Genomic DNA, 27,645 nt, shown 5'->3' on the forward strand with positions numbered 1-27,645 from the left:
GCTATCACCAAAGATAGCCCCTGTATCTTAGACTACCAGAAAGCCAAAAAGACTTATCTTTCATAAAATTGTTCCCATTTTAGCTATTTTGTTACCACAGGGGAGAAAACAAGCCAGCAGACTAACACAAGTCACATCTATTGTTAGCACTCTGCATCACGCTGCTTTATTTTACACGGTGACAAGCTTTCAGAACATAAAAGCGATTATCTATAGCCGTATCTAGATTCTGTCAGTCATTATTTTTCTTAGCTGGTGCTGAGGCTTGAACTCAGGGCCTAGGTGCTATTCCTTAGTACTTCCCCATCAAGGCTGGCACTCTACCACTTCAGCTATAGCTCCACTTGTGGCTTTTTGGCAATTTAATTGGTGTTGAGTCTCACGGACTTTCCTGCTTGGACTGGCTTCAATCCTTAATCCTCAGATCTGAAACTCCTAAGTAGCTAGGATCACAGGGATGAGCTACCTGTGCCTAGCTGCTAATTTTTTTTTGTTGTTGTTTTTAATGAGACATGTCTCGCTGTGTTACCTGGGCACTCTTCAAACTCCAGGGTTCGATCGATCCTCTTGCCTCAGCCTCCCAAACCGATGGGGCACAGATCCGTGCCGCCACCCCTGGCTCACAGAAATGTAAAGTGAAAAGAATTAATCTGTTCTATTTGCAGTGGTGTAATAATTTTTAATTCAAAATAGACACTCTGAAAACAATAGGTAAAATAAAGTCCAACAAGCTCTGAATTTACAACAGAGTACACCAACAGTTACAACCGCCTCGAAATGCACATTACAGCCATCACATGCAAGTGTTGTATTTGTAAAAATACAGCAACACTGTAGCACTTCATAGAAGCTGTCAGACTCTGCACGAGTGGGACAGGCTCCTCTCAGCAGGATGACACCGGTACCAGACAGCGGTCCACATTACTACTTCTGGTGCTTCGTTTTACAGTGTATGGTTAAAGAAGGTTTGGCTTCCATACAATAGTGATATAATGGAGATTCTTCAGCAATACCCTGTGTCTCATTCCTTTGGACACCTAGGCCAGAGGAAAAAGCCTTTTATCCAACTCTATCTACCGTACTATCCCAAGCTACTCCAACCACAAAGATGAGCTCTTGGTTTACACCCCTTCACTCTGTACCTAAATCTCATCTCCATTTCAGGTCATGTCCACAAGCAGTGGCAGGCATGAAATGCTTGAATGTCATGACCCCTCCTTTCTGCTAGTTTATGAGCATTCAAGTAAGAGTTCTGGATGTGTTTTCTTAACTTTTATTCTAAAGGCACTAAAGATTTACTGTCATGTCTTTGAATGGAGAAGTGACTTGTCACTGTATCAATAGAGAATATTTACACTGCAAAGTATTTCTGCTCCTACAAAGATTTTATTTATAAAATAACACTTGATTATAAGCTGTACACCACATATCAGGCTCAGAACATTTGGTTTTCTATGAGTTACCATAAAAAAAAAAAAACCCTCCACACAGCTTTCTGAGACAAACTTGAAAAAGTGCAAATGAAAATTACAACCTTGTAAGCAAATAGCATTCAGACTCATCAGTAAAAGTTAATGCTTAGAAGTGTGTTCTTAGCCATACACACCACAATGCTCTAAACAGGAACTGTGCTGTTAGTGCTGCCCATAAAGCTGAGGGAGAGCAATGCTGTAATTCTCAATTAATCAAGTATTCTCAAACCAGCAGAAATTTCCTAAAACGAAAATAAAAATAAGTATTTGTAGACTTCAGGTTTTTTAAGATTTGATACTGACACTACTAGGAAAACAAGGCGTGCATGGAATACCAAAAGATTTAGTTTATATGACAGAGGGAGAAAAAGAAAAAGAATAACTGTTACAAATAGAACTTCAGGAAAGAGTAAATCTGGGAACTATTTGCTTCCTTAACAGAAGTCTTTCTGAGCACCTGGAACCCCTGAAGAGCTGCAGACACTGGCACATCAGCAGAGCACAGGAGTGTGTCAAAGTCAGCCAGAACCAATCACTCCCTAGGCCTTCACTTTTTTATAGATTTTGTGGCTCACAATCAAAGTTCAACCTGTGTTTGACATTTTTAAGTTCAGACATATCAAAGCCTAGAAGTACAGAGGGCTTTCGAGTTTTTATTGCTTTCATGCAAATATATCTCCTTTTTCCAAAAAATGAAGCCACGTCAATTTTCCACACCCACAGCAATGAAGACAAGAGTTCCATTTCTTTTCTGCTAGGATACGGTCTCTTATGGAAATAATCTCTAAGAAACTGTTTCTTGTCCTCATACGAACGGCCTTCATACTTTTTCGGATCTAATGCTAAGACCTGAAGTGCGTCATCGTTGGCTACCTGTCCCTCTGTCCTGCTTTCATTCCTCTGTCTCTTCAAAGGCACAGCACTCACCCCTTTCTCAGGACCTGGAGCTGACTCTGCATTTAGGATGAGTGGAGCCTCCTCCCCATCCCTCTGGTCCTCTGTCCCCACATGGCTGTCTGGCAGTTTTCTCTTTACAGGAAAGGTGGAGTCAGGAATCACTTCCCCATTGACTAACAGCAGTTCACTGCTCTCAATCAAACCCGGCTGGACTTGCAGGTCTGAGCTGCTGTCTTTGGGAGCGCTTCTACAACGCAGCAGATGGACAGCAATGGCTGCCAGAGTCATATTTCCAGTGTAGACCCCGCAGCAGTGGATGCACTTGAAGGCTGGAGACCTGAGCGTCGTATGGACCGTCGGCATGACGTGGTGCCGCTCCTTCAGGTGCAGCTCATAGGCATCGGCCGTTGCAAATGCACCAAAACAGAAGGGGCAGGTCAGCTTCTGTTTGCTGGGAACCTTGGGCAGAACCTCGGGCTGGGGCCTCACCTTCACATACACAGGCACCAAGGACTTGGAGTGTATCCCAGCTAGAATGGCCAGATAGACCTCGCGCTCACCAAGCTTCTCTCTCGGCAGAATGGTGGTGAAGTCGAGGTGAGGGAACAGCAGGTTGCCGTTGGCATCCAAGTCCAGCTGGAAGCCTCTGTTGCTGTAGTCGACGGACAGCCTCTGGCTCCCCAGGTGCTTAGTCCTGCTGTGCTCCAGGAGGCCTCGGACATCATGGAAAGTACCTGGGCAGAAGAGACACCCCAGGCCGTGCGTGAGTAAGTGGTGCATCAGCTCCTCCTCTGAGACCAGGCACTTGCAGGAGAGGCAGCGCACCGTCTTCTCCTTCATCCACTTCAGAAACGGGGCGCATGCTGCCAGCTTTTCAGGCTCAAGCTTCTCATTGGACTTGGACTCACTCTGCTTGTGAGCCACCTCCATGTGAACCTGGTAGACGTTGGAGGGGAAGAGCTCATTGCACACCCGACAGAGCTGGGTCTCAGTGTGCTTGTGAGCCACCTCCATGTGAACCTGGTAGACGTTGGAGGGGAAGAGCTCGTTGCAAACTGGGCAGGTCTTCCATTGCTTGGCTTGTTTGAGCACCTGACTGGTATCTGCAGTAGGTGAGGTAGCCTGGACAAACACGCTTGGGGCAGCACTCACCAGCACCTGCGGGGAAGGCAAGCTGGGCAAAGAATTGGCCATCTGTGTGCCTGTGCCTGAGGGCATAAACTGGACCGGCACCTGGGGAGGTGCGACGGTCGTGAGGCCACTTACAGGAGGTACAGGCAGAGTGACAGACACAGGGGCCAGTGTATAGGTGGGGATTCCATTCACCTGTTTCCCCGTAGGGATGAGCTGCCGGAGAATAGAGCCTGATGTGAGAAAGGTGGTGTTCTGTGAAGTTCCAGCTCTCACTGGCTGGTTCACAGGCAGGATGCTGGTGCCAACAGACTGGCTGAGCTGCAGCATGCCAGGCCTGACCGGTGGGCCCACAGGCAGTACCCCTGATGCAACAGGCTGACTGAGCTGAAGAACACCAGAGCTGACACTCTGGTTCACGGGAACGACAGCTGAGGGGACCGTCTGGGTGGACGACAGCAGCCCAGAAGGGACCACCTGGTTAGCAGGGAGAACTCTCAAAGGAACTGTTTGGCCAGGAGGGAGGACCCGTGTTGGGGCTGTCTGGCCAACTGGAAGAACCCCTGACTGGACAACTTGACCAGTGGGCAAGACCCCAGAAGTCGCTGTCTGTCCAGGGATGACCCCTGAAGGGGCCACCTGGCCCGCAGGAAGGATACCTGTTGGGACTGCCCGACCCACCGAGATCACTCCTGGTGAAGTGGCCTGCAGAACCCCTGGGGGGACAGGGGGACCAGCAGGAAGTACACCAGGCCCTATAGGTCTGCTTACAGGCCCCACAGGTCTTACAGGGCCCCCAGGTCTGCTTACAGGGCCTGCAGGTCTGCTCACAGGGCCCCCAGGTCTGCTTACAGGGCCCGCAGGCTGGGTCAGGGGTAAAACCCCAGGGCGTACAGTCTGACTCATGGGGCAGACACTTGCTCCAACAGACTTATTCCCAGACCCGGCTGGCTGACTCAGGGACCTCCCGGGAGGGTTCACAGGCTGGTTAAGTGGAACCCCATGGGAGAGAAAGACAGGTGGGGGACCTGAGGGCTGTAGGGTGATACTGTTCTGACACACAGGCAGAGGGTTGGAGACTAGAGTCACATGGGATGGGGTAGCAGCAGGGGGAGAATGAGTGAGGCTCCCTGAAGTGCCGGGGGCCACAGTCACTGGCTGCACTGTGGCTGTGCTTTGACTGTTCTGTGGCAACGTGAGGTGGAAGCAAGGTGGGGGAGCTGCAATGCCTGGCGCACTGCTGTTCGGTGGTATGGCCAAGCGGGCCACTGGCTTGGGGGCAATATTCATTTGCTTCAGAAGCCCCGCCCTCTTGATATGTTCTGAAATCACAGACCTCAGCTTATTCTCCAAGTCCCTGTGAACATCTGAGGTCAGAATATGGTACATCAGAGCGTCCTGGCTGCCAGCACTGGCGCTGCATTTCTTACAGTAGTATCTGTCAGACGAGGGACTCTTGTCCACAGAAACAGTATCATTAGATTTAGGTTGCTCCCCCGATTCCTCAGTTCTCAGGCCAAAGTAGGAGTTAATTAAGTAATGAAAATGGGCTACTAACACATGCTTTTTCATGCTATAGTACAAAGTGTTCGAAAAGTTACATTTTAAACATGTGAAGCTGATCACATCACTCCTAGAGGATTTTGTCTCACCCAAAATGTTTACGGTGTAGTTCTGGACCTTCCGAACAGGTGCATGGAACATCCTAAAGTGCTTCCCCACCACCTTGGGCTGAGAGGCAAACGTGCAGTTGGGGCAGGGGATCACCAACTCCTGGTCAGCCTCATCTTCATGGTAACGATGCAAATGATTTTTGAGCGAAGTAAGCACCTTCGTTGAGTACTTGCAGAGACTACAACAGTATGGTTTTGTTCTGTACCTCTGTTGAAAAAACAACAACAAAGTCTTAGGCAGGGTAAAAAGCTTCTAGGGACCACCTTCTGCACAATATTTCATGTTTCTTTTGCTCATCTGGTGGGACACCAACATGAACTGCAGAACAGAAATTCTGATCTGACCCTTTGTAGGCCTAGGTAAAGGTAAAGAGAGTGAGAGAGGAAGGAAAGGAAGAAGGGAAAAGAGAGGGAGAGAGGAGGAAGAGAGAGGAAAGAGGGAGAAGAGGGACAGAAGGAGGGAGAGGAGGAAAGGAAGACAGGGAAAGAAGGAGAGAGGGAAGGAGAGGGGAAGAGGAAGAAAAGGACGGAGAGAAGGAGGGTAAGAGAAGAAGAGAGGGAGGGAGGAAAGGAAAGAAGAGATAGAGAGGGAAGGAGTGAGAACAAGAAGAGAACAAGGGAAAGAGGGAGGGAGCAAGTGATATGCCCTAGCTTACAGGATGTTGAAAATGAACTATACAACTTATAGTGGAGACAAGAAGAAAAAACTGCAAGAGAGAGGGAAGCGGGGATAACAAAACTTTAAATAGAGCCAGGCACGGGGGCTCATGCCCATAATCCTAGCTATTCAGGAGGCTGAGATCTAAGGATCATAGTTCAAAGCCAGGCCAGGCAGGAAAGTCTATGAGACCCTTATCTCCAACTAATCATCAGAAAACCAGAAGTGGAGCTGTGGCTCAAGTGTAGAGAGCTAGCCTTGAGCTGAAGAGCTGAGGGACAGCGCCCAGCCTCAGAGTCCAACACCCATGACCCACAACAACAACAAATTTAAATAGGTAAATAAATGTACATAAAGAAGAAATATTTCAGCCAGGTGCTGGTGGCTCACACCTGTAATCATACTCAGGAGGCTGACATCTAAGGATTGCAGTTCAGTCAGCCCAGGTGGGAAAGTCCGTGAGACTCTTATCTCCAATGAACTACCAGGAAACTGGAAGTAGAACTGTGGCTCAAATGGTAGAGCACTAGCCTTGAACAGAATTCAGGGACAGTGCCCAGGCCCAGAATTCAAGCCTCATAACCGACAAAAAAAATTCCACGAGACAATTGTTTTAAGCTAGCTATTATTACAAAAGTTAAAAATGTATAAAGTGAGGGCTGGGAAGGTGGCTCAGTGATAGAGTGCTCGCCTCGTATGTGTGAGGCCCTGGGTTCGATTCCTCAGCACCACATAAGCAGAAAAAGCCGGAAGTGGCGCTGTGGGTCAAGTGGTAGAGCGCTCGCCTTGAGCTGAAGAGCTGAGGGACAGCGCCTGGCCCAGAGTTCAAGCCCCACGACCAACAACAACAACAAAACATTATAAAGTGAAAATATAATAGTAAGCTAAAACTGACTTATTATTGAAAAAAGGATAAACACATAAAATAAGCAGTGTAGCCTACATGCAATGCAGCACAGAGCTGTGCCCTGGGCATTAGCATCTGCTTACAACTACCCTTCCCAGAACAGCACAGGTTCTGCAAGTTCTATGCATGGTCAGAGCCCTAGGTAGGTACATTCTTTTACCTTTTTTTCCGCAGCATTTTTAACTGTGCCTTTTCTAGGTGCAGATGTGTCCAATAGACAGATACCACTATATTACAGCTGCCTGGGTTTTCAGTTACAGTACCATGCTGTATAGGTCTGGAATGAGGTGTTCAATAGGCTCTCCCATGTAAGTTTGGGTAAGGAATACTCTATGATATTCTCATGTCACAGCAATAAAATCTTCTAGCAACCCATTTCTCAGAACCTATCACCATCATTAAGCAATGTGTGACTGTATATAAACCAGTAACAGGGGCTGGGAAGGTGGCTCAGTGGTAGAGCGCTTGCCTTGTATGCATGAAGCCCTGGGTTCGATTCCTCAGTACCACATAAGCAGAAAAAGCTGGAAGTGGTGCTGTGGCTCAAGTAGCTAGAGTGCTAGCCTTGAGCTGAAGAGCTGAGGGACAGCGCCTCAGAGTTCAGGCCCCACAACCAGCAAAAAAAACAAAAAACAAAACCAGCAATAGTCATTAACAACACTTAGCGAGTTATTATGTAATCTATGTACTTCTGTACACTTGCAGTGCAGGTTTACTCACACCATCACTGTGGCAAGCATCAGTGGTGAACCATCCGAGACCGTATAGGTACCACTGGGTGACGTCAACTTTCCACAGGGCCATGGTCACATGCACAGCCCAACTATCTAGAAAGTTAGTAACACCGCGTGTCTGTGAACCTAACGCTATGGCACTCTACTGCATTCGGAACAGTTACAGAGAAGGACAAACAATAACTTTGTCTCATCACTATACCAATTCTGTATTCAGAAAACTCTGAAAGCGGAGCTGGGAAGGTGGCTTGGTGGCAGAGCGCTTGCTTCGCATGCATGAGGCCCTGGGTTTGATTCCTCAGCACCACATAAGCAGAAAAAGCTGGAAGTGGCACTGTGGCTCAAGTGATAGTGCTTGAGAGCCTTGAGCTGAAGAGCTAAAGAGCTGAAGAGCTGAGAGGCAGTGCCCAGGCCCAGAGTTCAGGCCCCACAACCAAGGAAAAAATAAAACTTCAACACTCCTCTTAGATTATCGATTCTAGCTATGCTTTCTTATCAACTTCCTGAGCAGCGACTCCCACTAATTCACCAGCTGCCCCATTATCTGTGACCATCCCCCAGTCTAAATTCACTTGCGCCTAATGGAAAACAATTACAAAATCGCATACCACTTTCTTTCCAGATGGTTCCCAGAGAGAAACATCTCCCCATGATGTGTTATAAAAGTACTTCTCTCCTGGATCAAAGTCTTCAAGGTCCTTTTAAAAAAATGAAGAGACAAAAAGATTATACAAATTCAAGAGATACAGAAGTGTTTATAGTATTTATTTATAGGACATGGTAATGTGTAGCATTAAGCTGTGGCAGTTAGACCCCAGGTCTAAAAACTAGCCAAGGCAACTTGGCCAGACTGTTTTCAAAATAAAAACCACAAGGCTAGTGGCTGTAGAGGGCTTGCCTAGCATCCATGAGGTCCTGGATTTGATCCTCAGCCTGACAAAACATTTATTTATACCTAAAAAACAACAACAACACACTTAGTGTCTGCTGGGAGTCAGAGGCTCATATCTGTAATCCTAACTACTACTCAGGAGGCTGAGATCTGAGGATAATGGTTGAAAGCCAATCCAGGCAGGAAAGTCCATGAGACTATTACCTCCAATTAGCCAGAACTGGAGGCATGAATGAGCAGAATACAAGCCCAAGTAATTAAACACATAATAAATTAAAATACTTGCTATCTAAGAAATCTACATGGGCAAATTGACAACAGTATTCACGGCATTTGAGAGCTGAGGAAATGCTGAACTGGTCCAAGTTAAAATTATTTTTGTTAAGAAATAGATTACACTTTATAATAATCATGTATGTTTTTATATACAAAGCTTAAGTGTATATAAGGATTATAAAACTCATGTGGCTTTGTGAATGTATACAAAGCACTTCAAAGTAAAAGACTTTTTAACCTTCAACAGTTCTTTTCTTTGAGATTAATTACATAAATTTCACAGTATTGTGCATAGTGATACTTAGTTAAAGTCACCAACACATTTTTAGCCTTCACAATGCTAATTGTCACTGTCTTGATTAACAAAGCTTATGAACTCTACAGACTTTAACAATGAAACTATGTCTTCCAAATTGGATGATTTGTACATTTCTTTCCTTTTGCTTCATGTCAGCTGTTTCCTCTTTCTCTCTCATTCCCTCCCTCACATCACCACTCTTGAGTTGCTTAGTTCACTTTCATCAATGTCCAGTGTAGCTGATGGGACCCTCTGCTGTATTTTTCACCCATTTTCCTCTAGTTCTGTACCCCCTTCTAGCTTCCCTCAGATGTGCCCATGTATACACCATATATGGGATCAAGAACATAAGAGTCATCTAGAAACTATATGACAAAAAAAAAATTAAGAAGTCCTTTGTTTCTTGGGTCCTATTTACTTTGTCATTTAAACAGCATTGTGCCACTTCTATTCAATGTGTTTGTCCTAAGAGCATGAGAGCAAAGTGTGTTATCTTTTGAATATCTTTCAGGGTAGATATTTCAACTGAGATCTAGAATACAGAGGTTTGTTTCAGATAAAATAAGTTTTTTCTCACTCAAAACAGATGCTTGCTCCTTTAAGAGAGTGCAAAAAAAGCCAGACATAGGTGGCTGTAATTTTAACTACTTAGGAGACTGAGATTTAAGGATCAAGGTTCTAAGTTAGCCAGGACATGTTAATCTGTGAGACTCTTATTTCCAATTAACTACTAACAAGCTGGAAATGGCAGTATGGTTCACAAAAGCTCAAGAACAGTACCGAGGCCCTGAGTTCAAGCCCCAGGACTGATGCACGCCCACACTCAAACACATGCGTGTGTGTGTGTGTACACACGCACGTGCACAGTGCAAAAAATGATGCAAGTAAAACCTTACCACTAAGCTGGGAAAACAGTCATACTATGAATTAAAACAATAAACAATTTTATTGCTAACACTACTTCAAAAGGAACCAATAAAAGCCAAGCATGACTGTAATCTCAGTATTCTACTCTGAGGTAAAGGCAGAAGAATTAGGAGTTCAAGGTCAGCCTCAGCTACATAGCAAGATCTTATCTCAAAAAAATTAAGGGCTGGGGGCTGGGAAGGTGGCTCAGTGGTAGAGTGCTTGCCTTGCATGCTCAAGGCCCTGGGTTCGATTCCTCAGCACCACATAAGAAAAAAGCCGGAAGTGGCGCTGTGGCTCAAGTGGTAGAGTGCTAGCCTTGAGCTGAAGAGCTGAGGGACAGCGCCCAGGCCCAGAGTTCAGGCTCCACGACCGGACCCAAAAAAAAAAAAAAAAATTAAGGGCTGGAGATATAGCTAAGATATCAAGCATTTGTTTAATGTGTTCCAGATACTGGGTTTTAAACACCCCCCCCCCAGCATAAAAAAAAAAAAGACAAGCAAATTTAAAAATAAACAAAAACATTGGCCACACCAGGAGGTAAAGGTATGGTTCAAGTGGTAGAGCACCAGCCTTGAGTGGAAAAAGCCAAGTAATAGCATAAGGCCCCGATTTCAAGCACCAGTGTCACCAGTGTCAGTTCAAAAACAAACAAACAAACAAAACAATAACAGGGGCTGGGAAGGTGACTCAGTGGTAGTGCACTTGCCTTGCATGCATGAGGCCCTGGGTTCAATTCCTCAGCACCACATAAGCAAAAAGAAAAAAGCCAGAAGTGGTGCTGTGGCTCAAGGGGTAGAGTGCCAGCCTTGAACTGAAGAGCTAAGGGACAGCTCCCAGGCCCAGAGTTCAGGCCCCACGACTGGACAAAAAAAAAAAAAAAAAAAACACAAAACACAAAACAACAACCACCACAAACCAGAAAGGAAAGCCAGGCACTGGTGGCTCATGCCTGCAACCCTAGCTTCTCAGGAGGCTGAGATCTGAGGATCACGGTTCAAAGCCAGCCTGGGCAGGAAAGTTCATGAGTTCACTCTTATCTCCAATAACCACCAGAAAACCAGAAGTGGCGCTGTGGGTCAGGTGGTAGAGCACTAGCCTTGAGCTGAAAAGCTGAGGGACAGTGCCCAGGCCCAGAGTTCACACTCCACAACCGACAAACAAACACACACACACACACACACAAACTAATGGAAAAAGGCTCACAAAGCCTTTCTAGGATATATACAACGTGCAACGTGCATACATTAAAAATCAGTTGCTTAACAACTAATCAAAAGTAAAATGTATGGATGCTTGCAAGTTTCTTTGAAATGCATTGAAAAATATGCCGGGAATCGGTGGCTCACGCCTGTAATCCTAGCTACTCAGGAGGCTGAGATCTGAGGATCACAGTTCAAAGGCAGCCCAGGCAGGAAAGTCTGTGAGACTCTTATCTCCAATAAACCACTAGAAAACTGGAAGTGGTGCTGTGGCTCAAGCCTTGAGCTGAAGAGCCGAGGAACAGCACCCAGGCCCAGAGTTCAAGCCCCAAGACCGATGGTGAAACAATGGAGAAATAGGGAAACAGGGAACAAAACCATTAAACTTCAACAATTCTGTAGGATTTAGGTGGCTGGTGACAGATTTTTCACCCATGTATTTCACATTTGAAATAATTCTTTCAAATTATTGTATTTGAAAATACAACAAAAGAAGGAAACCAAAACACCATATTGCAAGATAAAGGTAGAAAAGCTTAAGAAATGCTTCTCACGGTCACAGGGAGCCAGCAGTAAGAAACTAAGATTTACCAAAAAATAAATGGAAAGTATACATATGTTGACACATGGTTGAACAAATTTGAGTATCTACTTATACATGTAGGTGTCTAAAGAGTTAATGAAAAAGGGCTCAGGGTATCTTTTTGGGGGGGGAGGGGGAGGGGGCGCCAGTTGTAGGGCTTGAACTCTGGGCCTGGGCGTTGTCCCTTAGCTCTTCAGGTCAAGACTAATGCTCTACCACTTGAGCCACAGCACCACTTCCAGTTTTCTGGTGGTTTATTGGAGATAAGAGTCTCACAAACCTTGCCCATGTAATTGTAACCCCTCTGTATAGTATTTTCACAATAAAAAAAATAAATTTTTTTTTTAAAAAAGTCTCACAAACTTTCCTGCCCGGGCTGGCTTTGAACCGTGATCCTCAGATCTCAGCCTCCTGAGTAGCTAGGATTACAGGCGTGACCACTGGTGCCCAGCAGGGCATCCAAATTTTAAAGCCCTCCAAGCAGTTCAAAGTGGCAGCAACCCAGCCTTAGGAATATTAGCTTACGTGTCTTACTCTAACCTATGACACTCTGCACCTGAACTGGGGTTAGAGGCCCCCTCAGATAAAACAACCAGGAAGAAGAGGATGACACGGAGAAAGTCATACCCTGGAAGGAGACCTTTCCTAGGAAGTAGTCAGAAAAAGTACAGTTAGTAATCCCTGCAAGGTGAGGGTAGAAGCAATGAGGGACTTATACTTCTATGAGATGGTCACATGAATTCCCTTAGCTCAATAAGCCTGGGATGTTAACTCTCCAAAGACTTCTCCTGTCTTTCTAGTAGTTGTTAATTAAGAACTTACAAAATGACAAAAGCTTCTAGTAATAATAATACTTTTTAATAAATTCAGGTATCATTTATCATAATTATCTATTAACAGTTAAATATGGCAGTAACTTAAGAGAGTACAATTTAATCATCAGACAAATGTACCTGGTAGTCTCTAGGTAATACACACACATACACACAGAAGTATCACTCATCCCTTCCACTTCTGTGTTATGACCACTTGTGGCTCTTGGTTATTAGGCAATCAATACCCTCATTTCTCCTACATTTGTTTTGTATTGTTAGTGTTTACTGAGGCAAGGGCCCACTATGTAGCCCTGGCTAGCCTTGAACTTAGCATCCTTCTGCCCCCAAGACATCCATTTTACAGTTGTACACCACCCTGACTATATAGTATATGCATATATATGTGTATATATATACATGTACGTACATGTATATATATACACATATATATGCATATATACGTGTGTATTATATATATTACATATATGTACACAGATATAGAACATTTTGAAATAATGGCACATAAACCTTTACTTTCATCTCTGTGTATATTTTCTTTTTTTTTTTTTTTTTTTTTTTTTTTTTTTGATCAGTCATGGGGCTTGAACTCTGGGCTTGGGCGCTGTCCCTCAGCTCTTCAGCTCAAGGCGAGCGCTCTACCACTTGAGCTACAGCGCCACTTCCGGTTTTCTGGTGGTTTATTGGAGATAGGAGTCTCACGGTCTCTCTTGCCCGGGCTGGCTTTGAACCGCGATCGTCAGATCTCAGCCTCCTGAGTAGCTAGGATTACAGGCGTGAGCCACCAGCGCCCGGCCGTGTATATTTTCTTTATTTTTATTTTTTTTGGTGTCCGGTCGTGGGGCCTGAACTCTGGGCCTGGGCGCTGTCCCTCAGCTCTTCAGCTCAAGGCTAGTGCTCTACCACTTGAGCCACAGCGCCACTTCCGGCTTTTTTTCTTTTTGCTTATATGGTGCTGAGGAATCGAACCCAGGGCCTCAGGCATGCAAGGCAAGCGCTCTACCACTGAGCCACCTTCCCAGCCCCTCTGTGTATATTTTTTAAGAGGAATTTTCACACTGTTTAAACTTTCAAAACTTTCTCCCAAAAGAATGTTTAACCCAATCAATAATTACTAACTAGAGCTTAATAATATTAAATCTTTCATTTTCCCCTCTAAAATGCTCCCATATCTCTGTCAGTAAACAGTCTTAAAACATTTCTAGATGACAAAAAAAAATTAATATTTAAGAGCACATTCAACTCCACTCAAAAACTAAGGATCTGAGTCAGGTGTGGTAGCATATGCCTATTATCTTAGCAAAGAGGACTGGGCTACATAGGATTTTATGTTAAAAACAACAGTTAAAACACACACACACAGACACACACACACACCATAGAACAAAAAGCCTAAGAACTCAAGAATAAAAAAACTCCAGCCGTTGATTTTTTTTTATCTAAAAGACAAAACCAAACCAAACCAGGCAGTGACAGAAACTTGTAATTCCCTGGCTTGGGAGGCTAAAGAAGGAAGATGGCCAAGTTGTGGCCAGCATGGGTTACACAGTAAGAGCCTCTTCTCAAAAGGGAAGAAAAGCCAGGTGCTGGTGGCTTATGCCTATGATCCTAGTTGCTAAGGAGGCTGAGAACCAAGAAATATGGTTTGAAGCCAGATTCCTATCTCCAATGAACCACCTGAAAACTAGAAGTAGAGCTGTGGCTCAAAGTGGTAGAACATTAGCCTTGAGCAAAAGAGCTCAGGGATAGCACCCAGGCCCGGGGTTCAAGCCCCACAGCTGTCCAAAAAAAAAAAGGGGGGGGGGAGAATCATGTAACATAATTGTACTTTTAAGATCTTAATTCAAAGCTGGGCATCAGTGGCTCATGCCTGTAATCCTAGCTACTCAGGAGATCGAGATCTGAGGATTGCGGTTCAAAGCCAGACCTGGCAGGAAAGGCTGTGAGACTTATCTCTAATAAACCACCAGAAAACCAGAAGGGGCACTGTGGCTCTAGTGGTAGAGCACTCGCTTTGGGCTGAAGAGCTCAGGGACAGCGCCCAGAGTTCAAGCCCTACGACCGACATAAAAATATATATATAAATAAATAAAATCTTAATTCACATTAAAAATTCAAATCATATGACTAAAGAGACAAATACAGCACCTGACCCTAGACTGGATCCAGCATCGAAGGAATAGAGCTAACACGATTAAGACAAATACCCTAGCAATGTTCCACTCTCCAGCCTGATACACCCTGTAATAATGTCAGAATGGAGTTTTTTTAAGTAAAAAGAGCCATGAGGTATATCATATGTTAAGTGTGTACTATACTTCCAAGAGAAAACATTAAAACAAATGGGATAAAAGGTTCACCAAATTGTGAATCTAGACAAAGATTAATGAATGTTGTCATACTAAACTTTATTCTTATACCTTTTTTTATAAATTTCAACTAATATCCCCACACACAAATATTTTTTAAATTCTAATTCCCTCAGCCTGGTATGATGAGAAGCCATCAACCTGGTCATGGTGGCTTTTGTTTTAAGTTATCTTTAAGTAGCCATGCAAAAGGGTTTCAATTTAACTTGTCAGTTTATTACAATCAATGCATCTTGATCAATGTTACCCCTGTCATAATTCTCTTCTCTCAACCCCACCTGACCAGTCATCATTCTAAATTCATGGTACCCATCCTTTACAAAAACAAACTTTAAACAAAGCATTTCCACAAAGGCTGTATGCTCACTAACCCTCCCCGCCTCCTCTGCGCTACAGATGCCCCTCAACTGTCCTAACACCTGCAGACTGTCGGCACCCTAAAAGGGCACAAACCCTGGCTCAACCTGTCTGTGTACTTCTGCCTATGAAGACGCTGAGGGGCCAAACATGAACTCTTTGCCCAAGCTTCACCATTCGTCAAGAGCCAAAAATACAAAGATTTCTGTTTACTGGCTAGCAACTAAACTATGTTCAGTCTATTTGGGAAGTGCACCACCATCACCACCATTCTGGCAGAGTACCCTCCATGTGCAAATTACCTGTGTGACTTTCTACTTACATTCTCTGCAAGTTCTCCCAGTCATATGACTTTCCATTCTCGATCTGCTCAGCAAATACACTGTAATCAGTCTTCTCTACAAATAATTACCTTGGCTTTCCCTCCATGTGCCTAAAACATGATTTCTAGGCAAACCTTCAAAGAACTTTAAATCTCATTTAGAACTATTCCTGAACAATATGATCTACCCAAGGCAATTCCATTTTTGCTGTCTCTTCTATCCTTACACTTGCAAGATGACGTTTGGATATGCCACTTTTTAAAGTGTTTCTCTAACTTGGGTTTTACTTTTATTCATTCCAAAAATGGCTATGAAAGCCAGGCGCTGGTGGCTCACACCTATAATCCTAGCTACTCAGGAGGCTGATATCTGAGGATCGAGGTTCAAAGCCAGCCCAGGCAGGAAAGCCTGTGAAACTCTTTATCTCCAATAAGCCACCAGAAAATGGAAGTGGCACTGTAGCTCAAGTGGTAGAGCGCTAGCCTTGAGCTGAAGAGCTGAGGGACAGCGCCCAGGCCCAGAGTTCAAGCCCCACAACCAACAACAACAACAACAAAAAGCTACGAAGTATCCGACTGAGTAGCAGGACAGTGAGGCCTCTGCCTTCTTACGTCCCGGGCAGGGGAGGGCAGACAAACAGTGAATACCAAGTATTGCACAACAAGTGCTCTGAAGAAAACAGGAAGGGCTCGAAGGTGAAGATCTCTCTGAAAACATGTGAGCAGATTCACTTGAGGCATTTCAGAAATTAATACAAATTATCTACTTGAGAGCAAAGTTAATTCTGGCCAATGATAGGAACCCTGGAACAGACTGTTATGTATAAGTAAAGTCTGCTTCAACTCTGAAATCCAAATATTAAGAAACCAAATAGGGTAGGATACTGGTAGCTCACACCTGTAAGACTCGCTACTCCAGAGGCTGAGACAGAGAGGACTGTTGTTTGAGGACCGCTCAGTCTGAAAGGTCTATCCAGACTCCATCTCCAAAATAACCAGCAAAAAGCAAGGTTAAAGGTTCAAGTGGGAGAGCAACAGCCTAGCAAGCTTGAGGCCCTGAATTCAAACTCTAGTACCACAGAAACAAGCAAAAAGAAAAGAAAGAAAACTGAGCTCTTCCCAGGCCATAGTACTCTAAACCAAAATTGTAAAAATTCAAAGCAGAGGGCTGGGAAGGTGGCTCAGTGGTAGAGCGCTTGCCTTGCATGCATGAGGCCCTGGGTTCGATTCCTCAGCACCACATAAGCAAAAAGAAAAAAGCCGGAAGTGGCACTGTGGCTCAAGTGGTAGAGTGCTAGCCTTGAGCTGAAGAGCTGAGGGACAGCACCCAGGCCCAGAGTTCAGGCCCCACTATCGGACCAAAAAAAAAAAACACAAACAGAAAATTCAAAGCAGACACCCCTAATTTCTAGAGCTATGCACAAAACATGTCTAGAATTCTCAGTAACTTTAAGAATAGACAGCAAACCTTTCCTAATTTTTTAAAATTACAAATGCCAACCATATATGTTAATGTTGTAAGAAAGGGTAAAAATATAGCATAACAAACAAAGTTTGACTATGATTTTAACTTTGAAACTTTCATGACTGCTCACAAGTTCACACATCTAGGGAAAAAGACAAGAAAAAGAAATCTTAGCCGGGCACCAGTGGCTCACACCTGTCATCCTAGCTACTCAGGAGGCTGAGATCTGAGGATCTCGGTTCAAAGCCAGCCCAGGCAGGAAAGTCCATGAAACTCCAATAAACCATCAGAAAACCAGAAGCGGCGCTATGGCTCAAGTGGTAGAGTGCTCGCCTTGAGCTGAAGAGCTGAGGGACAGTGCTAAGGCCGAGTTGAAGCCCCACAATGGACAAAAAAAAAAAAAAAAAGAAAAAAAAAATCTTATTATCTCATGTGAGCCTGCCCATTTATTGATCAGCATTTGTTGACATCATCAAAATTGAGAAGCGAATTGTCTTCTTTTGCTAAAACATTAAATAATGCAACATATTAACATCAACAAAAATTATAACCAAGGACTATGAAAATTCCCCCTACATCATAGTGGCACATACTGTATTCCCAGAATTTATGAGGCTAAAAACTCTGGATCCTCTTGTATCCAGACCTGAAGGTCAGTATGGGCTACACAGTAAGATCCCATCTTAAAATCCCTCCTAAGCCGGAAGCCAGGGGCTCATACCTGTAATCCTAGCTACTCAGGAGGCTGAGATCTGAGGATCACTGTTCAAAGCCAGCCCTGGCAGGAAAGGCTGTGAGATTCTTGTCTCTCCAACTAACCACCAGAAAACCAGAAGTGGAAGTATGGTGGAGCGCTGCTTTCGAGCTGAAGAGCTCAGGGACAGCACCCAGGCCCAGAGTTCAAGCCCCATGATCAAAAAAAAAAAAAAAAAAATCCCTCCTAAAAGCTTTTAAAACCTGACTTACTTAAATAGCTTAAATAGTTCACTAAAGGAAGTGGCGCTGTAGCTCAAGTGGTAGAGCGCTAGGCTTGAGCTGAAGAGCTGAGGGACAGTGCCCAGGCCCAGAGTTCAAGCCCCATGACCGACAAAAAAAAAAAAAAAAAGTTCACTAAATCGTAAATACGAAAATAAGCTTAAGGATGCTTTCACACAGATATCTGAGAGGTTAACCAGGAGGACTCAACCATTGTTCAGAAACTCCTAAGAAAAAAAAAGAAAAATCTCCTTACCTCCAGAGACCACCTCTAGTGCCTGTAGTCCTGACTGTTAGTTGCAGCCACTTACCTTCAGCAAGCCCCTGCAGTTATCAAGGCCAATATCCACAAGAATGCCTTTCACTCTCTTCCGAACTTTTCTGATGTTATCAAGATTCTCCACAGGAATTTGAAACATTTTTGAAATTTTCCTTAAAAGAAAACAAAATCATATCATGTATTCTATTTAAATATATACATATAAAAAACACAATAATACCATTTTTAACAGGGCTGCTAAAGCACTAGAAGTAGGGAATTAGTTTAAGCAAATGATACTGGGAAAATTAGGATAGTCACATGCAAAAGAATGAAGCTGGACTATTTCATTATAGCACACACACAAAAGGATACTAGATACCTACATGTAAAAATGAGAAAAAACTACAAATTATTACAAGAAAACAATCTTTATGGATTTAAGACTTGGCAACAGTCATACCAAAAAGTATCAGCAACAAAAATATAAAAATTCAACAACAACAACAAAAAACAGAAGGGTGACAGTGGCTCCTACTATTATCCTAGTTACTCAGGAAGCTGAGGTATGAGGATCATGGTTTGAAATCTGTGAGACCATCTCCAATTAAACAGCAAAAAAGCCTAAAATGGAGTTCCAAGAATGCTAGAAGCACAAAAGCTCAGGAACAATGAGTGTCCAGGCCCTGAATTCAAGCCCCAGGATACGCATGAATAAACAAATGATGAAAGGAAGGAAGGAAGGAAGGAAAACAAAAACAGAATTTAAATTTCTAGTGCCTCTGTCCATCAAGAAAGCAAAAAATTTCATAAAATGGGAAACATTTTCATATTTCTGATATAGAACATATCCATAATATATGTAAAGAATTCTTATATAACAATTGAAATACAAATAATCCAATTTTTAAGTGGAAAAACATTCTAAAAACAGATTTGCTTTTTCCAAAGCAAATATACAGCTGGCCATTAAACACATGAGAAGATGCTCAAAATCACTACCACTGGGGAAATACAAACCAAAACCAGGTAGATGTCTTGTACTAGGTATGGTATCTCTATTTTTTTAATAAGGACAACAGCATGTATTATTAGCAAGAATATGAAGAAAATGGAACTCTTATACATGCCAAAATACATACTGCAGCCTGTTTGCAAGTCTGTCAGTACTTCAAAAAGGACAAAGTATGTAAGGTATCATCTAAATTTCCACTGGAGGGAAATGAAACGTCTATACAAAAACTTGTCAAGTGTTCAAGCAGCATTATTCAGAATGATCAAAAGTGCAGACAACTCAAATATTAACAAATACCATTTATACATGTCTTTTCTGGGCCATACAAAGAAAAGCAGCACAAATACATGCTACTGTGTGAATGTACCTTGAAGACATTTTGAGGGAGAGAAGCCAGATAGCAAAACCCACATGTGTATGATGGTGTTCACAGGAAGTGCACAGAATAGATCTACACATACAATACACCAAGTACAACAGTGGTTACCTGGGGCTACAGGTGTTGGCTAAGGGAGCAAGGTTTCTTTTCTTTTTTTTTTTTTTGTCGGTCATGATACTTGAACTCTGGCCTGGGCACTGGCCCTCAGCTCTTCAGCTCAATGTGAGCACTCTACCACTTGAGCCACTGCTCCACTTGCAGTTTTCTGAGTCCTTTATTGGAGATAAGAGTCTCATGGGGCTGGGAAGGTGGCTCAGTGGTAGAGCACTTGCCTTGCATGCCTGAGGCCCTGGGTTCGATTCCTCAGCACCACATAAGCAAAAAGAAAAAAGCCAGAAGTGGCACTGTGGCTCAAGTGGTAGAGCGCTAGCCTTGAGCTGAAGAGCTGAGGGACAGCGCCCAGGCCCAGAGTGCAGGCCCCACAACTGGACCCCCCCCCAAAAAAAAGTCTCATGGACTTTGCTGCCCACGCTGGTTTTGAACTGTGATCCTCAGATCTCAGCCTCCTAAGTAGCTAGGATTACAGGTATGAGCCACCGGTGCCAGGTTTCTTTTTTACACAATGACCATATTCCAGATGCTGGGGGAAATGTTCCAATGCTGCAGCCAGCAATAGCTGTGCTATGCTCCTTGTACAGCAGCCCACTGTATCTCTCTTGTACCATGGCCTAATCTTTGCTTTCTCTTATTTTCCTATCTCAATAAACTCTTTTACCAAATAAATTCTTTTACCAAAAATTCATCACAAAATAGTAGCCCACATGGGGGAGACTTAGAAGAAATTCTTCCTATTCATATCAGCAACTTCAGAGACCCAAAGGCCTCCTCCTCTCAGGTGTCTGGGGGGTTCAGGGACCTGAGACACAGAATCTGGGATGGAATTATCTATTTCCCCTTTGGCTAGGAGAGCTCTTTACAGAAGCCAAAGGAAAAAAAGTCAAATGGAAAGAATCCACAAGGGTGGACAGCTTATCTATCCTATGTCAAACCCTCATTTGCAGTACACATGAGGACTCTGCCTCTCTCCTCATACTTTATTTTCTACTACTCCTCTCATGGAGGACATCATCTATTCTTGGCAGGAGTCTCCAAGATGGCGATTATAAAAGTTACAGATGATGCAGTCTGGTTCTATTTTCTACTGTCTGACCTTCAGTGATTTTCTTTTTTGGGGGGGATGGAGAGGGAGAGAGGGTACTGGGCCTCACTTGCTTGGCTGATACTCTACAACTTGAGCCAATCTTCCAGACTGCCATCCAGTGACTCAGTCCCCTGGACCAGCGCTTCCATACAATTCTATTCTACTATTCAATTAGACTCAAGGAGCCTTAGTCTCCTTGGACTGCCCCATAATCCTCAGCCACAGCAACACACAAACAGGGACATTTCTACACTCCTATCCAGCAGGAAGCAGTTTCGAAGAGACTGTGCCCCACTAAACCAGGGTCTGGTTCTGCCACTCTGTCAGAGGGGAATGTGAAGAAAAGACTCCCTTTAAAGCCTCAAAGAGAGGTAATGGGACAAGAAAATACCCAGAGCCAGATGGAATGTGGAGGCAAACAAAGTGCCTGAAATGGGGAACATGGATATGGTGTGATTTTCCCATACAATCTACTGAAACCATACTTGAAAAAAAATTATCAATCAGCAAGTCCCAAAGAGAGAAGCAAAATCCCTAGTAGTTTCATAAGTCTCTTCCCAACCCCATATATAACAGCAGTGCTACATTTCTTTGTATAGCAGCCCACTGTGTCTCTCTTGTACTAGTATTCTAATCTGTTTTCTCTTTAAAAAAAAAAGTAAGTAAACCCCATGTGGTGGCACATGCCTGTAATCTCAGAACTTGGGAGGTGGAGGCAGGTGGATAATGAGTTAAAGGCCAGCGTAGGTTACAAAACCAAACTTTGAAAAAAGGAATCAACCAACTTGATGAAATATTACCAACACCATGTAGCTAAAAGCCTCTAACTGCACATTTTAAACAGATGAACAGTCAAGCAAAGTGGTACAGCTGTGTAATTCCTGAAGCAAAAGAATCTCAAGTTTGAAGCCATAGCAGCTTCCAAAACAGCCTGGGCTACAAGGTTCTGTCTCAAAAAAGTCAAATACAGCTTGGCACCAGTGGCTCAACCTGTAATCCTAGCCACTTAGTAGGCTGAGATCTGAGGATTGTGGTTCAAAGCCAGCCTGGGCAGGAAAGTCTGTGAGACTCTTACCTTCCAGAAAACCTGAAGTGATGCTGTGGCTCAAAGTTGTACAACAGTAGCCTTGAGCTGAAGAGCTCAGGATCAGGGCCCAGGCCCAGAGTTCAAGCTCCACAACTGACCTCCCCCCAAAAAAAAAGTCAAATACCTACATCATACACAAAACAAACAGGTCCTCTATGGTATGTAATGTACATACATACATATGAATATAAAGAAAAGTAATATAGGGGCTGGGAAGGTGGCTCAGTGGTAGAGCGCTTGCTTGCATGCATGAGGCCCTGGGTTTGATTCCTCAGCACCACATAAGCAAAAAGAAAAAAAGCCGGAAGGAGCGCTGTGGCTCAAGTGGTAGAGCACTAGCCTTGAGCTGAAGGGCTGAGGGACAGCGCCCAGGCCGAGTTCAGGCCCCACGACTGGACCCAAAAAAAAAAAGAAAAAGAAAAAGAAAATATATATAGAAATAGACAGATGTATCAATAAAACTGTGTATGTATGAGACAGAAGAAAGAGAGGATGGGGAATGCTCTACCACTTGGGTCACACCTCTACATCTGGCTTTGGGGTGGTTAAGAGTCATATGGACTTTCATGCCTGGGCTGGTTTTGAACCGTGATCTTCAGACCTCAACCTCCTGAATGTAGCTAGGAATATAGATATGAGCCAATGCCCAACTAATAAAGCTACTTCTTAAATATCTGAAAAAAACCCTGGGGCACTTGAACACACTACAAGGCACTGATATAACTTCACATTTGGAACATACAGATTATAGATATAATGTCAAAATGTGCGTACATATATACTTTTATTCCACAGCTCTATCCAGAAGGAAGCTTGGAGGAAGCCAGACTCCAGTTAGTGGGTATATCTGAAGCCTCAATCTTAATATTCAAACAGCACCTTCTATCAAAAATAAAAACTAGAACTCCTTGGGAAAATGGTCCATTCTAGGCTGCAGCAAAGACAAGACCAGCCCAGTATTCTAGGCCAGAAAGTTATAGTTGCTCAGAAAATGATGAGTCATGTCTGTAAAACACAGAAGAAACCAGCTTGGTGGTTCCCAGAGACCAAAGCCAGGACAAAATCTGCACCAAGCAAATGAGAGTATTCCACTATAGTCTGCACAAAGTTGCCTGAGGGTAGATACAACTCTACCTTCCAGCCCAGACACTCTTCTTACAAGACAGTGATGCTCTTCTTACAAGACAGTGATGCCCTCCAAGGCAGTGATGCCCTTCTTACAAGACAGTGATGCCCTCCAAGACAGTGATGCTCTTCTTACAAGACAGTGATGCCCTCCAAGACAGTGATGCCCTTCTTACAAGACAGTGATGCCCTCCAACAGTGATGCCCTTCTTACAAGACAGTGATGCTCTTCTTACAAGACAGTGATGCCCTCCAAGACAGTGATGCTCTTCTTACAAGACAGTGATGCCCTCCAAGGCAGTGATGCCCTCCAAGACAGTGATGCCCTTCTTACAAGACAGTGATGCCCTTCTTACAAGACAGTGATGCCCTCCAAGGCAGTGATGCCCTCCAAGACAGTGATGCCCTTCTTACAAGACAGTGATGCCCTCCAAGAGAGTGATGCCCTCCAAGGCAGTGATGCCCTCCAAGACAGTGATGCCCTCCAAGGCAGTGATGCCCTTCTTACAAGACAGTGATGCCCTTCTTACAAGACAGTGATGCCCTTCTTACAAGACAGTGATGCCCTCCAAGGCAGTGATGCCCTTCTTACAAGACAGTGATGCCCTCCAAGACAGTGATGCCCTTCTTACAAGACAGTGATGCCCTTCTTACAAGACAGTGATGCCCTCCAAGAGAGTGATGCCCTCCAAGGCAGTGATGCCCTCCAAGGCAGTGATGCCCTCCAAGACAGTGATGCCCTCCAAGGCAGTGATGCCCTCCAAGACAGTGATGCCCTCCAAGGCAGTGATGCCCTTCTTACAAGACAGTGATGCCCTTCTTACAAGACAGTGATGCTCTTCTTACAAGACAGTGATGCCCTTCTTACAAGACAGTGATGCCCTTCTTACAAGACAGTGATGTTCTTCTTACAAGACAGTGATGTTCTTCTTACAAGACAGTGATGCTCTTCTTACAAGACAGTGATGCCCTCCAAGGCAGTGATGCCCTCCAAGACAGTGATGCCCTCCAAGGCAGTGATGCCCTCCAAGACAGTGATGCCCTTCTTACAAGACAGTGATGCCCTCCAAGGCAGTGATGCCCTCCAAGACAGTGATGCCCTCCAAGACAGTGATGCCCTTCTTACAAGACAGTGATGCTCTTCTTACAAGACAGTGATGCCCTCCAACAGTGATGCCCTTCTTACAAGACAGTGATGCCCTTCTTACAAGACAGTGATGCCCTCCAAGACAGTGATGCCCTTCTTACAAGACAGTGATGCTCTTCTTACAAGACAGTGATGCCCTTCTTACAAGACAGTGATGCCCTCCAAGTGATGCCCTTCTTACAAGACAGTGATGTTCTTCTTACAAGACAGTGATGCCCTTCTTACAAGACAGTGATGCCCTTCTTACAAGACAGTGATGCCCTCCAACAGTGATGCCCTTCTTACAAGACAGTGATGCCCTTCTTACAAGACAGTGATGCCCTTCTTACAAGACAGTGATGCCCTTCTTACAAGACAGTGATGCCCTCCAAGACAGTGATGCCCTCTAAGGCTGGGCAGAATTTTGTGGCTGCCTCAATCAGTCAAGAATGGAAAAGCAATGCCTTGAGAATCAACTCCAAGACTACGACATTTACAAAAATGCCACACTTTCTAGTTCCAAGCTCATCCATGCAAACACTCCACAGAGGCTCATCTCCCCCACAGAACCTCTGGAAGGTTCTGGCCCCAGATGCTACCTTCCAGACATCCTCACACTGCAGCAAGGTAAGCAATCTCCCCAGTCCCTGTCTAAATTCCTAACCCCCAGAATTAGTAAGCCTTTTTTGGTGATTGTTGTTTTTGTGCCATTCCTAGGGCTTAAAGTCAGGGGCTTGGGCATTATCCCTGATGTTTTTTTGCTCAAGGGTAGTGTTCTACCACTTGAACCACAGCACTACTGGCTGTTTTGGTGCCTAGACCCTGAGTTCAAAGTGATAATTATTTAACATAATGTACAGAGGGGTTTATCGGTTTGTGAGGTTATTAATACATTTCTTTTTGAAAATGAACCCCTTTCTTCACTCTCCCAGTTTTTCCCTGCATGTGCCTGTCCTTGCCATAAGTTGTTAGCTCATAGTCAACATAGTGTCTACTATCACTACTGCATTTGTCAAAATGACTTTTAAAATGCAAAGTCTGTGCTTTAAAAGACACATTAACATTGAGTAGGTCTGTGTTCAAATCACTGAAGAGCCCTTTCATTCACACAACCTTCACCAGACTGTCTTCTATGTTCCCACAAAAATGGAACAGGGCAGTAACAGCCAAAGGGTGATGGCAGGATGGAAAGCTAGGATTTACCTCCTTAAAGTTAAGGGTGGATGGGGCTGGGAATGTGGCTCAGTGGTAGAGTGTTTGCCTTGCATGCATGAGGCCTTGGGTTTGCTTCCTCAGCACCACAAAAGTAGAAAAAGCCGGAAGTGGTGCTGTGGCTCAAGTAGCTAAAGTGCTAGCCTTGAGCTGAAGAGCTGACAGGCAGCACCCAGGCCCAGAGTTCAGGCCTCACAACTGACAAAAAAAAAAGGTAAGGGCAGTCACAAATGTACCAGTAACACAGTCTATGTTTGGGTTTCAAATTAAAAGTGTACCTCAAACCCCAGAACATCTTCATGTGAAAATATTATCTATTATCACTCCCCACCATGACCAAGGATCCATTCCTATCATACATGTCCTAATTTAGCCTTTCCCTCCTTCCACTTCAATATATATAATGGGGGAGAAAAGGGAGACAGGGCACTGGTTGCTCATGCCTGTAAACCTAGCTACTCAGGAGGCTGTAACTTAGGATTGCGGTTCAAATCCAGCCCAGGAAAGTCCATAAAACTCTTATTTCCAATAAACCACCAAAAAAGACATGAGTGGAGGTGTGGCTCAAGTGGTGGAGGGATAGCCTTGAATAAAAAAATCTCAGGGATGGGCTGGGAAGGCAGCTCAGTGGTAGAGCGCTTGCCTTGCATGCCTGGGGCCCTGGGTTCGATTCCTCAGCACCACATAAACAGAAAAAGCCGGAAGTGGTGCTGTGGCTCAAGTGGTAGAGGGCTAACCTTGAGCTGAAGAGCTGAGGGACAGTGCCCAGGCCCAGAGTTCAGGCCCCACAACCAACAAAAAAATAAAAAAATAAATAAATACCTCAGGGACCAGACCCTGAGCTCAAGCGCCGGGACCAGCACCAAAATATTAGTGTGTACACACACGCACACGCGCGCGCGCCATTGTGTCACTGGTACTTACACACAGGTACAAAAGATACTTGGACCAAACTCGCCCAATCGGCATTGCTCTTTAGCCCTCCTCTTCCCGCCCCTCTCCACACACACCCGAGAGGACCGAAATTACCCGATCCCCGACGCTGCCGACGCCCACTTCCAACCCAGACCCGGCGCACCGCACCGGGAGACCGCGGGCCGCGGTGCGGGTCGGCCTGAGGCGCCCGCGGGCGGCGCGGCGCTCGGGGCGCAGGGCGGGAGCCGCGCCCGGCCGCCGTGAGGCCGTCCGCGCCCCGCGGGCCCCGGCACCGGGCGCTGCGCCCGGCCGCGGCCTCGCCTCAGGCCCGGCCGCCGGCAGCCCATTCATTCAGCGGCGCTCGGTCCCCGCCGCTCGCCACAGACGCGTCCGGGGCCGAGGCGATTGTTCTGGAACAATGCGCCGCTGAAACTTGCGTTCCCACACCAAACGTTTGTGGGCGCCGTGCGAACGGCGTCCGCCGGGAAGCGGGGCCGCGGGTGGCCGGCGCGGGCGTCGCGGGAGCCGCTCCCGGCCGCCCTTCCACCGGCCCGCGCGGCGGGGCGGCTGCGGGCGCGGCCCGGACCCCGCCGCCCGGACCCCGCCGCCGCCGCCGCGTCCCACCGCGCGGGGCGCCCGGCCCGGCGCCGGGTCGCCGCGGAGGGGCGTCCGGCCCGGCGCCCGCGACGCCGCCCCGCCCTCCCTCCGGCCGTTGCCCGCCCGCCCCGCGGCCCGCCCGCCCGCCCCGCCCCTCCGGCGTCGCCCCGGCCGCCCGCGGCCCCGCCGCCGCGGCCCGGCCCCCCGCACGCCCTCCCCACGGCCGGGGTCCCCGTCCCCGCCCTCCCCCCGGGGCGGCCCCGCTCCCACGTGACCGGCGGGCGGGCGGGGCGGGCGCGTCGGGACCCGGAGCCGCGCACTGCGAGCGTCCCCGACGCCCGAGGCGGCACCGCGGGGACGGCGCGGCGGACCGCGGCGGGGACGGCGGGCGGGCCGCGGGGGTCGGGGAGGGAACGTCGCGGCGCAGGCCGGGCCGGCCGTACCTACCGCCGGGCGCGAGGAGCGCCGCGTCCCGCCGCCGTCGCAGCGCCGCCGCGTCCTCCGCCCACGCGGCGGACCCCCGCCCGCGCCCACCCGCGCCCGTCCCTCCTCCCGCGCGCCAGAAAGAGAAGATGGCGCTCAGCAGCCTCCGGAAGTGACGTCGCCTCATTTGCATGCCGGCACGAGCAGCCAATGGGAGCAGAGTGTGCTTGGGGACCCCTGGGTACTTCCCACGGGCCCCTGGGCCCCTAAAGCCTCGAGGCCCTGGAAGGGGGTGGGGCCTGCCAGAGCCCCCGCCCCCTGGTCCCCCTGGTCCAGTGAGAAGGCCTGCCAACCTC

General features: G+C 46.0%; 1 protein-coding gene across 6 annotated transcripts; it reads right to left on the reverse strand.

Annotated features, from left to right (window-relative positions):
- Positions 1 to 133: 133 nt before the first annotated feature.
- On the reverse strand, positions 134 to 27,391 carry Adnp2 (ADNP homeobox 2). 6 transcript variants are annotated; one of them, XM_070038784.1, is made up of 4 exons: positions 27,314 to 27,391; positions 18,262 to 18,382; positions 8,081 to 8,170; positions 134 to 5,381 (listed from the first exon to the last, which is right to left on the reverse strand). In XM_070038784.1, exons 2-4 carry the CDS (start codon positions 18,367 to 18,369, stop codon positions 2,028 to 2,030), a joined length of 3,552 nt encoding a protein of 1,183 aa, XP_069894885.1. In that variant the 5' UTR covers positions 18,370 to 18,382; positions 27,314 to 27,391; the 3' UTR covers positions 134 to 2,027. The 6 variants fall into 6 exon arrangements, with proteins under 6 accessions (XP_069894885.1, XP_069894887.1, XP_069894886.1 ...); XM_070038786.1 differs by having other exon boundaries at positions 27,310 to 27,382; XM_070038785.1 differs by lacking the exon at positions 27,314 to 27,391 and adding an exon at positions 26,384 to 26,455.
- Positions 27,392 to 27,645: the final 254 nt, after the last annotated feature.

The sequence above is a fragment of the Dipodomys merriami genome, unplaced genomic scaffold, assembly GCF_024711535.1.
Source record: "Dipodomys merriami isolate MVZ:Mamm:240054 unplaced genomic scaffold, mDipMer1.0.p SCAF_297, whole genome shotgun sequence".
Taxonomy (NCBI): domain Eukaryota; kingdom Metazoa; phylum Chordata; class Mammalia; order Rodentia; family Heteromyidae; genus Dipodomys; species Dipodomys merriami.

What these genes read in the sequence shown, in the direction of transcription:
- Adnp2 (XM_070038783.1), bottom strand. Translation starts at nt 19,776, where the DNA reads ATGACCGACAAAAAAAAAAAAAAGAAAAGAAACCTTGCTCCCTTAGCC. An exon ending in ACTGCAGGGGCTTGCTGAAG is followed by an intron (nt 8,171 to 18,261) that starts GTAAGTGGCTGC and finishes TTTTTTTAAAAG; the next exon opens with GACCTTGAAGACTTTGATCC. An exon ending in AACCATCTGGAAAGAAAGTG is followed by an intron (nt 5,382 to 8,080) that starts GTATGCGATTTT and finishes TTTTTTCAACAG; the next exon opens with AGGTACAGAACAAAACCATA.